The 13,629-nt window shown below is 46.7% G+C and overlaps 1 protein-coding gene across 1 annotated transcript in view; it reads left to right on the forward strand.

The window, feature by feature from the left end:
* The window catches only part of DOCK5 (dedicator of cytokinesis 5), a 241,436-nt gene continuing 236,442 nt past the window's right edge, over positions 8,636-13,629 (forward strand). The window contains 1 exon segment of the mRNA XM_021073736.1: positions 8,636-8,908. Coding sequence (XP_020929395.1) covers positions 8,866-8,908 — 43 coding nt within the window. The 5' untranslated portion in view covers positions 8,636-8,865.

The following is a 13,629-nucleotide window of genomic DNA, read 5'->3' on the forward strand; positions in this document are numbered from 1 at the left end:
TATTGAGACGCACATTCCATAGGCAGCATGCAGTCTTAGAAGGTGATAACAGCCTACGTTTTTAAATAATTGGAAAAAAACCAGAGGAGGAATAATGTTTCATAACATATGAAAGTGACGTGAAATTCAAATGCTATGTCTACAAATAAAGTTTTATTGGCACACAGTCATATTTATTTGTTATGTATTGTCTATGGCTGCTTTTCTGCTACAATTGCAGAGTGGCATGGTTGCCACAGACACTATATCACCTGCTAAGTCAAAAATACATACAGGGGCCATTTGCAATAATAGTTCACTGACTCTTGGTTTAGACCAAGGACACTGAGGCCAGTCTGCCTGGGGTTTGAATTCAGTTCTGCCCACTAACTATGTGGGTAACACCCTAATGTGTCCTGAGCCACAGTTCCCACATTTATAAGGCAGGGATTACAGCAGTTCTGTTTACCTCATTAGGGTGCATGGGAATGAAGCAAATTGATTTAGAATAGTACTGGGCCCAAGCCACATGTATTAATTATTGTTGTTACACTACAGCTAGAGACCATGGACAATCTGTCTGGTATTAAATAAGAGTTCTGGATCAAATGTTTGTTTTTTAACGGACCTCCAAGTAATAATAAGAAAAATCTGCTGTGATAGTCACCTAACCAATATAGGCATGGTGTCCCTATACTTAGGGGCTGCAGAATGTAACTTCACTCCTGTCCCAGCAACATGGATGGACCTAGAAATTTTCATGCTAAGGGAAGTCAGTCAATGAGACACCAACATCAAATGCTTTCACTGACATGTGGAGTCTGAAAAAAGGACAGAATGAACATCTTTGCAGAATAGGTACTGACTCACAGACTTTGAAAAACTTATGGTCTCCAAAGGAGACAGTTTGGGGGTAGGGGGATGCGCTGGGGGTGGGGGATGAAAATCTATAAAACTGGATTGTGATGATCATTGTACAGCTATAAATGTAACACATTCATTGAGTAATAAACAAAATTTTGTAAAAAAAAGATCAAATTAGGCATTTAGCTTCATGCTTTTCTACATAATCCAGAATATCAGCAACCAAGTAGTTTTCTTTTACTTGGTTTTGAAGGTTGAATGAAATTTTCTTTATTTTTCATTTTCCTTTATAGTTACCCACATTCCATAGGCCGCATGCATGTAAATATATAATTTTCTGTAGTTATCATCATAGTATAGCATAAACAGTTGAATTATCTTTACTTAAGCTCACATCTTAATTTTTCCACACTGCTTAGTTTTCATGGTCTTTTTTTTTGAGGGGAGAGTTGGTTTGCTTTTATTTTGGCCACCCCTGTGGCATATGGTAGTTCCCGGGCCAGGGAATCTGAACCAAACCTATGCCACAGCTGCAGTAACAATGGATCCTTAACCCGCTGTGTTGGGCCAGGGGATCGAACCATGCCTCCACAGAGACAAGGAGGATCATTAGCCCACTCACCGCAGCGGGAACTCCTATCATCTCTTGTTTTAAACAGATTTATGAAGGAATTTTTTAACATACATATGTTTTTCGAAATATATATACAGTTTTTTATTTTGCCTTTTTTGGGGGGGGGCACACTCATGACATGTGGAAATTCCTAGACTAGGAGTAGAATCTGAGCTATAGCTGCCAGCCTACAGTACAGCCACAGCAACGCCAGATCCTTAACCCACTGAGCGAGGCCAGGGATTGAATCCAAGTCTTCATGGATACTAGTCGGGTTCCTTACTGCTGAGCCATGATTGGAACTCTGTGGGGTTTGTTTTTTTTTAATCAGGTAGTTTCCATTCCTTCTCGTCTATCAACATAATTTTCATTAAACTAATGACTTCAAATTGCTCACGTCATCAACTTCTCCCAAAGGCAATCTTGGAGCACATTAGATATTTGCAGCAAAGAGCATTCTAGAAACAAAACTAAAAGCTTTTTGTGACAAAAGTGCTCACCAAGCATAAATCTCCCAGTGATGAGGGTGAGGATGGGAATAGCATTAGGGCCTTGACCACCATCTCCCCACTCATCAGAGACCTCCAACCACAGAGCAGATTCAAGGATACACCCAGAGAGGCCCACTGGCGGAGTCCTTTGGGGGCAGGGAGTAAATGAGAGTCTGTGAGGCCTATGAAAAAGGTCTTTCTAGGACTGTAGAGATCCAATCCTTTGTCCAGTTTAACTCATGAGTCTAAATTACAATGCATTGCCTATAACAGACCTAAGTTCTTGGCCTTCTTTAACCCATAGAAACTGATAAGGGGCCAGGCCAGAAGTTCAGGCAAGGCTTTATTGGGGCCCCTGCTGCAACGGACTGGCGGGGGGTGGGGGTGGGGGGGCAAAAACAACCAACAGTTTCCTTTGCTCACTTGCCAGCTTACTCTGGCGGTGGGGGAGCTGGTTCCTTATATGGGGTGAGGATAGGGGTGGGTCCAGGAGTCAGGCCAGAGGGGTGGCTTAGGTGGTTAACCCACCCCTTTGGTGGTTGTGTGTGCAAAGGGCATGCATAGTACCCTGCTTTTGCTCCCAACACCTTGCATTTGCTCTGGGCTCTTCAGAAGTGGCAGGGGTTTTTTTTAATTTTTTTTTTTTTTTTTTTGTATCTTCCTGTCCCATAATTTGCCCCAGCTACGCATGCACACAGTTATTTTTAGTCCCTTACAGTTTCCTTGTATTTTGGTGCTGGAGGGGATGTTTGTCTAGGTGCAAGCACTGCAGTAAAGGGCCCCAGGTCCCAGATCCCACAGTGTCTCAACGCTACTCCTACCCCACAGCTCACTGGCAACGCCAGATCCTTAACCCACTGAGCAAGGCCAGGGATTGAACACGTTGTCCTCATGGATGCTAGTCAGGTTCATTACCACTGAGCCATGATCTGAACTCATCAACCCCAACTCCTGACTTGCAAAGAACCACCCCGTCCCAAAGCATATGCCCTTAGAAGACTGCAAAGTGGTGTTTAGAGGAAAATACATTCCCCCGCCTTTTTTGCAGTTCTAATAACTACACTTACTCATATGTGGGATCAACAAACGACCCTCCTTTATCTAGAAAAAAAAAAAGATGGAGTTCCCTTTGTGGCCTAGTGAGTTAAGAACCCAGCTCTTATCCATGAAGATGTGGTTTCGATCCCTGGCCTCACTCAGTGGGTTAAGGATCTGATGTTGCTGTGAGCTGCGGTGTAGGTTGCAGATGCGACTGGGATAGAGAATTGGCCTGGGAACCTCCATGTGCCGCAGATGTGGCCCTGAAAAGATTTTTAAAAATTGTTTTTTCTTTAACAGAATCCACAGCTTCTTTGAGAGAAGCAATTAAGTCAGCCAGATCTGGCAAAATAAACCCAGTAATCAGCAGAGGAAGTGAAGCCCTTGCCAGGTGTCTTCGTATCCACCCATTCTTTTAGGCGTTGGAAGAGTTGTCACAATATTCACGGCAAACCTGCTTCCCAATTCATTTACCCTCCTTTCATTGCCCAGGGCCCCTTCCAACAGATCGTGCTAGGGCTCGTGCGTGCTTATTCGTGTTTGTATTTGTGTGGGTCTTGGTGTCTGAATATTCCTGGCTGTGGAATATGCTTAATACTTCTGAAAAGATATCAGAGGAAAAAGAAAAAGACATTTCTGGGAATCATGCTGTTATTCCACCTACCCATCTAGTTGACTCTCTAATTTGAAGCCACATTTTAATACAAGACTTTGAATAGCTCTGCTTTTATGATTTAAATGGACTTTCAAATTGGGATTGAACCATCTGATATAACAAAGAGGGTGGACCTCAGTCTTCAGAGGAAAAAGAATAAACATACTGAAAGCTGTAATTAAAATTTTCCGTTTTCCTCCAACCCTCTTATGCAATTATTGTCAAACTTGAAATATCCAGTGTCCAAATTCAAATCTCGGGCTCTGCAAAAAGCCTTCGGTGCAAGGCGGCAGGTTGGGGGTGGGGTGGAGAGCTGGGGAGGGGTGAGGCAGCAGAAATCATTTTGGTGGAAATCTGGTTCTCTGATTGAGCATTAATATTCTGATGTGTGTTAGGAGCAAAACTCACCAATAGTTAGAGAACACTGGTCATCCATTGTTCAGTCCCCCAACGAACACAGGGAACTGAAGTTTCTTTGTGACCCCGCCATTCCACAGTGCAAAATACTTAAGCTCCGAACTCCATATGGAAGAGCTGAGGAAGGTGCGAAGTGAGTCTTAAGGCAACATCAAAGGAAAACTTCAGGACAGAATAACTTGGACGTAAAGGGTGAAGACGAGCTGTCACAGATGATCAAGAAAATGGCAAGTTCTCTAGCAGTGCAGCAGGTTAAGGACCTGGTGTCGTCACTGTAGATGCTTGAGTTGCTGTTATGGTGCAGGTTCAATCCCCAGCCGGAGAACGTTCACATGCTGTGGGTGAGGCCAAAAAAAAAAAAAAAAAAAAAAAAGAAGAAGAAAAAAGAAAATGGCAATGCTATTTAGTAGTCGTGAAATGGGGCTTCTCAGGACAGACCCCTCCGCCCAGGCCATTTTCTTTAGCTCCTCTCTGAAGAACCCGAGGTGCATTTCCTGAGTTGTTTTAAGGATGCTCAACCCCTCATAAATGGGAGAACTTAACTACTTGATGACCATGAGCACTTAGCCGCAGCCCTCCTGGAGCCTAAGGATTGAGAATATTAACCCCTGTGACACCACCCTGTTACCTCCCTATCAGCCAATCAGCTGCTCACTGATCTGGGACGCCCCTCCTTTTCTTGGCCTTTAAAAATGCTTTGCCGAAAATCTACAGCGGAGTTGGGGTGTTCTGAGCACTAGGTGTCCCCAACCCCTTGCTTGGTGCCCTGCAATAAATGCTGCCCTTCTTTTCACCACAACCCTGTGTCAGTAGATTGGCTTTACTGTGTGTGGGCCAGGGCACCCAAGTTTGGTTTGGGAACAGTTCTTCAAGTCCCAAACCTTAGAGTTATCCTTGACCCATCTTATGTCTTACACTCGGGGGCAAGACCCAGACATTTTGGGGCCTGAAGCCTATACAGTGAGGCTCTTTAAAAAAAAAAAATTACAAGCATAGGAGTTCCTGCTGTGGTACAGTTCAGGCCACTGCAGAGGCAAGCAAGTTTGATGCCTGGCCTGGCACAGTGAGTTAAAGAATCTGGCCTTGCTGCTGCTGTGGCATAGGTTGCAGCTGCGGCTCAGATTCAATCCCTGGCCCCAGAATGCCATTTGGTACAGGTGCAGCCGTTAAAGAAGAAAAAAATAAAATAAAAGGCAAAAAAAACCATAGCTGAGCTAGATAGATTTATCTGTCCATCAAACTGATGCTGATGAAAGTACACCAAGGGGTCCAGAAGCCTTAGTAAATTCCTTTCTGTTCACACTGGCATCTAGTTGTTTTCGACTTTCAGGATATATCAAGAACCTCTTTTCCACCTCAACACCTACCATCCTGGACCTGCGAACGTTCTTTCCTGCCTGAACTACTGAAATCGCCTTCCAACTCTCATCTTCCTATGCCTGCCCTTGTGTCTTTACAATCTTTTCATTGCACAGCAGGCAAATTAGTTCATGTCCTTGACTGGGTCAAAATTCTCCCAACTTTCCTCTTAGCAATTTATAAAGTCCTCACTGTGCCTTTCATGGTCCTGTTTTATTGGCTCACACTGTGCCTCTTGGAACAGGTTTCCCCCCCATACTCTGCCCCTTGCTCATGCCTTTCACCATCCAGCATCCTTGCTGCTTTTGGAACTTGCCAAACACGCCTTTCAGCTTTTGTGTTTGCTGTTCCTGGTGTCCAGAATACTTTCCTCTGAAATCCTCACTTGCTTCAGATCTATCTTTCTTTCTTTCTTTTTCTTTCTTCCTTCCTTCCTTTCTTTCTTTTCCTTCTTTTTCTTTTTAGGGCTGTACTCAAGGCACATGGAAGTTTCCAGGCTAGGGATCAAATTGAGCTACAGCTACTGGCCACAGCCACAGCCACAGCAACTCAAGATCCAAGCTGCGTATGCAACCTACACCACAGCTCATGGCAATGCCAGCTCCTTAACCTACTGAGAGAGGCCAGGGATCAAACTCGGGTCCTCATGGATGCTAGTTGGGTTCATTACCACTGAGCCACGACAGGAACTCCCATATCTATATTTCAGTGTCACTTTTTAAGAGATTCCTTCCCAGATCACTTGATATAAAACTGCAACACCGGAGTTCATGTCGTGGCTCAGTGGTTAATGAATCCGACTAGGCACGATGAGGTTGCAGGTTTGATCCCTGGCCTTGCTCAGTGGATTAAGGATCCAGCGTTGCTGTGAGCTGTGTTGTAGGTCGAGGATGCGGCTCAGATCTGGCGTTGCTGTGGCTCCAGTTAGACCACTAGCCTAGGAACCTCCATATGCCGCAAGCGTGGCCCTAGAAAATGCAAAAAGAGAAAAAAAAAAAAAAGAAATAAAACTGCAACACCCTCCACACATCTGATCCTTACTTTGGATTTTCCTCTACAGGCTAAGCCTCATTTGGCATAATTTGTTTATTGTCCTACTCTCCTCTCTAGACTCCAAGCTCTATGAAGGTGGGGATTTTACTTTATACCCTGCTGTGCCTGCATTCTTAGAGCAATGCCTGATACCTAGTAGGCACTTAAATATTTGTGGAAAGAAGAAATTACCTAACCTGGAAAGTTAGGTTAATCATGAGGTCATCGGCAGAGGAAGATAAATTTTTGAGGGGATGGCAGATGGTAGAATTCCTTCTCAATATTAGGTCTAAAGGGTGTGGCATATGGAAGTTGCCAGCCCAGGGGTCTAATTGGAGCTGCAGCTGTGGCCTATGCCACAGCCACCTTAATGCCAGATCCTTAACCCACTGAGTGAGGCCAGGGATGGAACCCGCATCCTCACAGAGACAGTGTTCTGTCTTTACTGCTAAGCCAGAATGGGAACTCCTAAAGGAACAGATTTCTCAAATTATTATTACATTTGGTGAATAAATACCCTATTTGTTGACAGAGGAAAAAGGAAGCCTTTGGAGTGAACTTTTTTTTTTTTTTAGTTTTATTGAAGTATAGTTGATTTACAATGTTATGATAATTTGGGCGTACAACAAAGTGATTCAGTTCTACCTATACAACCCATCCATTTGTTTTTCAGATTCTTTTCCCATATAGATATCGGAGAATATTGAGTAGAGCTCTCTGTGTATATAGCAGTTTGCTATTGGCCAATCACACCATATACCCCTGTGTGCATACCCAATCCCAAACCCTTAAGTCTACAGGGACCAGTTTCTTAAACCATCATTACACTTGATGAATAAATACCTATTTGTTGATGGAGAAGAAAGGAAGCCCTAGGAATGACGCACCATGAACAAGACCTTTAAAAAAAATTCAGAACTGACTTTGCGAGAAGTGACCAAAGGTAAAATGCACTAAGTCTTCAATGATATTTCACTGTTCAACTACATGTTTATTTCATTTCGTTTCCTTTCATGTTCCAGATAGGCAAGAAAACCTTCACAGACTGCAAGAACCAAACAATTTATTTCAAGAGGCATGTTCTCAGATGGTGAACTTAAATCAGCTGGTCAGTTACTCTGAGATTTTACTTCTCTGGGCCAGGTAGCAAGCGCCCCACCTCCACCTGGATTCAGAGCCTATCTTCTTCATTCTCGAGGTCCACAGGAGGAAGTGAGTTCCAGAAGTTTCAGAGGATACAAAAGGAGTTAAGGGCAGGTCAGATGAACAGTCCCTGCATTTGCCTCTTTGTCCAAACAATACAGCCAGTGAATGCACGTGCCTGATCCTCCTCTCCTCAGGGATGCTCAACAGCTGGGCTGTTGGAAAAGTGAAGTCTTGGGGCGGACTGTTGCCTTGAGCATGAGGGTCTGAATTTCTTCAGCTGGGTCTCAATATCTTCAGCTGGGGAGGAGTCTCGGTGTTTCCGGGGCACAGGATTTCCAAGTCGGGGCTTTCTAACTAATTTTTCCCACAGAGGCACCCCTAGGAAACTACTTGATACGAAGGAGTCCGGCTCCCTTGCATCAGTTCTCTATTTACCAGAAGGCAAATGTTCCGGCTTTGAAGGCAATAAACGGTGGCCCCAGGAGATCATGTCTGCTCTGGAGTCCGGCTTCCTGCTCTCGTGGTGTCAGGGAAAGCTCTAGGAGGTGAACGCAGCAGTCAACTGCTCATTCATTCAACAAATATTTACTGCGCTCCCGCTGAGTACCGGGCACCGTCGGTGCCCCGAGGGCGAGAAGCAACTCATCCTAGATCCTAGTTCCTATTAACTCATCCTAGGTCCCCTAGATGCTCAGGCGTGCGGGGGGAGCGGACCCCACACTCCTTGGGAGAGCCTCCAGCGCAGCCCTCCCGACGCCCGCGGCGGGGAACCCGCCCCCCGGGATCCAGCCTCCCGGGCTTAGTCCGGGTGGGGAAGGCGGGAGTGAAAAAGCAAAACACAGAAAGGAAAAAACTGGACCCCAGGCTGTGCTGGGAAACTGCTCCCGGGAAGTGCGCTAGGCGGAGCCGGCCCCGGCCCGGGAGAGCGCGGAGCCCGGGGCGGGCGGGAGAGGCCGGGAGCCGGCGGGTCGGGGCGCGGAGGCGGCCTCGGCGGGAGGAGGGCGCGGCCGGCGGGAGGGGCCGGGGCGGCGCCGGGAGGGACGCGCACGGCGGCGCGGCCGCCTGGCCCAGCAGGTGACCGCGGGCCGGGGCTGGAGCCGGAGCGGATAGCCGGCGGCGCGGCGGGGAGACGGCGCGCGGGGCCGGGCGAAGTTTGCCGGAACATGGCGGAAGAGCCTGGGGCGCGCAGGAGCGCGGCGCGGCGGCGTCCGGAGCCCCGGGAGTTGTAGCCGCCGTAGCCGCAGCAGCCGCCGCGGGGCGAGGTCGCCGCCATGGCCCGTTGGATCCCGACCAAGAGGCAGAAGTACGGGGTTGGTGAGTGTTTGCCCCACCCTGCCCCCGACCCGGCCGCCGCCAAGTTAGCGCGAGCGGCCCTGCCCGGCGAAAAGTTGGGCGGCGGACGCCGGGCCAGAAGGTGCGCGCCTTCCCGGGACCGGGATCCGGCTCCCGCTGCCCGCGGGGGCGCGGGGAGGGCTCTGCTCCGGCTGCAGCCACCCCGGGGGCGGTGGGAGTCGGAACCCTCCCCGGGAGCCCCGTGTGGGAATTCATGCTGGCTTTGGGGGATCCGTATGGTTAAAAGGCAATCGTGCTCCGGAACTGGCAGTCCTGTCCCCCGAACCCAAAGCTGCAGCACTTTGCAGGGCAGAAACGTGCAAAACCCGGGCACCCAGTTCTGGTGCTCGTCCCCCTCCTCCCGGGCCGTGTGGTTTCATTCAGTACTTTGTAACCAGCGGAGGCCGGCAGAACGCGAGATCTGCTGGCTGCCCCAGTGCTTTCTGCCTTCCCTCTTAGGTTCTCTCGGAAGCCCGAAGTGAGGTGCTGGGGGTGGGCAGCCGCCCTCCTCTCCTTCCTCCCAGGCACTCCGATCCTGAGAGCAGTTGTTAACTGAACGCGAAACTCTAGGGGTGGTGTGGTGGTGATGGAAACGGCAGGAAGTGTGTGGCTTGGGAACGGGGGTGGCTGGCCCCCGGGGCTGGTTGTGCAGATACTCGTCCCCTACCAGAGTGTGTGTGGAGAGGGTTTCAGAACTGCCTTGTGATTCCCGATTCCGCTGTGGGATAAGACGAAGCCTTAGGAAAACTGTGACAGGTCCCGGGCTAGGCACTTGGCATTCATTACAGCGGTGCTGGAAGGCCCCGGGACGTGCAGAGGATTGATTGCTTTTCTGTTAGTTTCGATCCGAAACAGCGGCTGGGCGGGGTTTTGAACCAGGTGAAAAACCTTGGTCCTTCCACTAGTTAGCGAGGAATGAGGTTGCTAAGGTCTTGTGGGAGAGAGCTCTGCCTTTAGCCGGGCGATTACAATGGCCGTTAGGCTTGGGTGAGATTCCCTAGGATAAACACAGTTGTGTGGGTTGAGACTTTTATCACTTCCTCTCCAGGTCATTCATTGGGCTTGTTTGTAATTTAGTCGTCTGCTCCTCTCCCATGCTGCCCCCATTTTTTTTTTTTCTCACCTTAGTGGTTACTGGGGAGGGGGTCCCTAAACCTATTCTATGCTTCGTGACCACTGTGTCAGTTTCAGAGATACTAGCATCTCTAGGTACTTTTTAACTCTGTATCCCTGAGTCAGTTACAAAAAACCAACTAACCCTCTCATATGTATTACTTTTGGATTGTGTTCCTTTATAAATAAGCAGATATGTGTGTATATAATAATGTGCATATAAGTACCTCTTTTTCCTCTGCTGCAGAAATTTTTTTCCTTTAAATTTCTTAGAGAATTCTTGCAGTCTTCTATGGGTATAACTCAGAAATGAGTGGATGTTGTTTCTTCTCCAGATCACCTCTTCCTGATTTGGTCATGAGATTTCGGACAGGGGCTCCTGATCAGATGCCAGTTAGTAAGTAGCCAGTAGTTGTGGAAGTGAGATGGAGTCAGTTCCTTTATTTGTGAGTGTTATTGGGAACTAAATCCCAAATTAAATTATATTTAGCAATGAGTAAATATATTTGCCTAATGAGTACTTACCACTTACAAAAAAGTGATCAATTCTAATTTTAACAGGATATAAGCTTTACAAAACTATTATGACTTTGGTAGTTAATGCAAACATAGCCTAAAAATATGGGTTTTATTGTTGTCATAGGAACAACTATAGTATTTTCTCTTAAAAAATTGTTTTTTCCTGTTCTGGAGTCAGGTTACCCTGTTATATATCATCAGTCAAGAGATGTGAATTGCATTTCCAGGGCATATAGGTGGTGGCAAAATTGCCCCAGCATATAGCTTGGGAAATTTGTCACTAGACAATAGATGCTGATTAATCTGAATTTGACAAAAGGGCCCACTGTTAGGAGGATGAGCTGATGAGCTCAGTCTCCTTTGTTTATTCCTAAAACACATGGTTGTTCATATCACCTCCTCTTCCTTGGCCTACAGGGCAAAGTCTAAACTGAGCCCGGTTTTCAAGGTTCTGATAATCCAGTTCAACGTACTTTTACGAACTGTGTCTCCCAACCGCTTTCAGTAACCCTCTGGCGCAGACGCCTCTCTCCTCCCTCTTGTGCAATATCCCATGGAGAGAGTCCCTCCTTTAGGACTTTGCTCCCCCGTGCTTGTCCCCTGTTCAGTGTGCCCTCCCACCTCTGCATCCCACGATCCAGCCTTTCACTCAGGGCTGGAATCCCCACCCACTGTCTCCTTCAGGTTTGGTGTTTACCAGACCTCACACCTTCACGCTACTTCCTCACCATTCCTACATTTTATTACATATCCTTTGGTCCAGTGATTCAGAGGGTTATGGTTTTGTATCCTTGTGACTCAAGAGATATACCCAGCCTGGAGCATGCTTTCAGTAACTGCTTGTCCTTGGTTTTGGAGTGGTGTTCTAATCTCATGTCTTTGATGATTTAGTGCACCCCCCCATTAAGTTTTAGCATCTCATTCACTCCAGTACGAGTTTTCAGTCTGTCTTTATCTCTGCAAATGAAATATGCTGCTGAGAAAGCAGGCCTGGAATAGACGGACTTGTTTCAGTATAACTGGAAAGATTGGCTTCTTGGACTTGGGGTGGGGGTGGGGTTTGTCACTTCTGAGCGTCCGCTGGACGGATTTCGTTTCTGGGTTGAAGGAAACCGTGAGATGGCTATTTTGAAGCATTTGAATGACTCACAGCTACTCTCCGGGAGGGTAGCACTGCGATCTCAGACTGAATTGTGCACAGGGAAGCTGGCAGTCTCCACCTGTCTTGGTGCCACTGTTGGCTGTCCCTGACAGCCTAGATTTTTCTACAGGGACTGGAATGCAATCTTCCCGGGCTTTCTTCATTCTTCAACTGTTGGCTCCACGTCTGGCGTTAGGTGGGCTTGAATGACCTATGAGAGGACCACAGACGTGCTTTAAACTTCTGGGCCAATAGTTGCCCTGGTGCCCAATGCTGAGGGCTTAGGAACACACGCTCTGCCGTATAGCCGCGGAAAGCTCTTCTGTCTCCCTTTTTCTTTCTTGTTTTCTTTTCCTTTATTCTTCCCTTCTCTCTCTAATTTTTTTCTGCTTGAGGATATGAGGATCACTTTTATTTAGATGCTAAGCAAACATGAGTGATAAATATCCAATCTTCTGATGATGAAAACATTTGAATCTGCTGAAAACATTTAAATTTGCTCCGAACAAGCTATTTATATCAAGAATAGACCCCTATTGTGTTGATGATGGATTCTTTGCAACTCCTTCATTATTGTTTGTTGGAATTTGTCATATATATTTTTGTGATGTGATAAAAGGGACTTTGGGGGAATATTTGCTTCCCTGTTAGCTTTTCAACTATTTAGCTATGCTTGGCCCAGTTAGCCTAAAAACATTTAACTTTGTAGATTTTTAAATATCAGTTAAAAAACCGAAGCCAGATTCTCATAGCTGTTAATGTGTTCGGATGTGCCGTGGGCCCCGTCCTTTCTTGCTGCCGGCATCGGGTTCTATAGACCCCAGCTGGAGCAGTGGAACTGGGTTTCAGAGAGTAATGAGTTCAATTCTCTCTTAAAGAGAGGATGTTGGAGTTCCCGTTGTGGCTCAGCAGAAACGAATCTGACTAGCATCCATGAGGATGCAGGTTTGATCCCTGGCCGGGCTCAGTGGGTTAAGGATCCAGCATGGCCATGACCTGTGGTGTAGGTCGAAGACATGGTTCGGATCTCGCGTTGCTGTGTCTGTGGCTGTGGTGAAGGCTGGCAGCTGCAGCTCTGATTCAACCCCTATCCTGGGAACCTCCATATGCTGTGGGTGCAGCCCTAAAAAGACCGAAAAAAAAAAAAAAAGGATAAATGAAAGAGAGGCACTTGATGCCTAGAGAGGTAAAGTGAGTTGCTTCACACGACTTGCTCTTACCTTTTGGTTGCGTGAACCTGTTTGGCCATCGGGTTAAAGGTGCTCCCCTCCCGCTCCCGTCTCAGAATAATGTTTTTAGTTGCATAAAGTCCAATATGAAGGATCGAAAATAAAGCCACCTGTGTTGAAATATAGCTGTCAAGATAGTTTTTCAAAATTTGTGATAGTGTAATATACATGGTTATTTATTTTTTTAATGGCTGCGCCTGTGGCATATGGAAGTACCCAGGCCAGGGATTGACTCTGAGCTGCAACTGTGACCTACACCATGGCTGTGACAGTGCTGGATCCTTTAACTTACTTTGTGGGCTGGGGATCAAACCCATTCATGCCTCTGCAGCAACCTGAGCCGCTACAGTCAGATTCTTAGCCCACTGTGCCACAGCAGGAACTCCTGTGGTTCTTTATTTAATGTGTAATCACTGCTGTACTTTTGAATTAGTGATTAGCATATATGATTTTTCAAGATATTTATAGTAACCGTACTAAGTTGTGAAAACACCTGTGATTTCAATTGCAGACAGCATTACCAGTATACCAGTAGTTTATTGCCTGTGGTGGTAATTGAAACAATGCTGAATGCCAGAAAACAGGTGTCATTTATTTTTCCTCTGAATTTGAACACAGAATACGAATCCTTGGCTATAAAGATGGTAGAGCTAATTAGTTATAGAACCACAGTAAGCAGCCACAGTGATATTGTTCATCAT

This window comes from Sus scrofa, chromosome 14, assembly GCF_000003025.6.
Source record: "Sus scrofa isolate TJ Tabasco breed Duroc chromosome 14, Sscrofa11.1, whole genome shotgun sequence".
NCBI lineage: Eukaryota > Metazoa > Chordata > Mammalia > Artiodactyla > Suidae > Sus > Sus scrofa.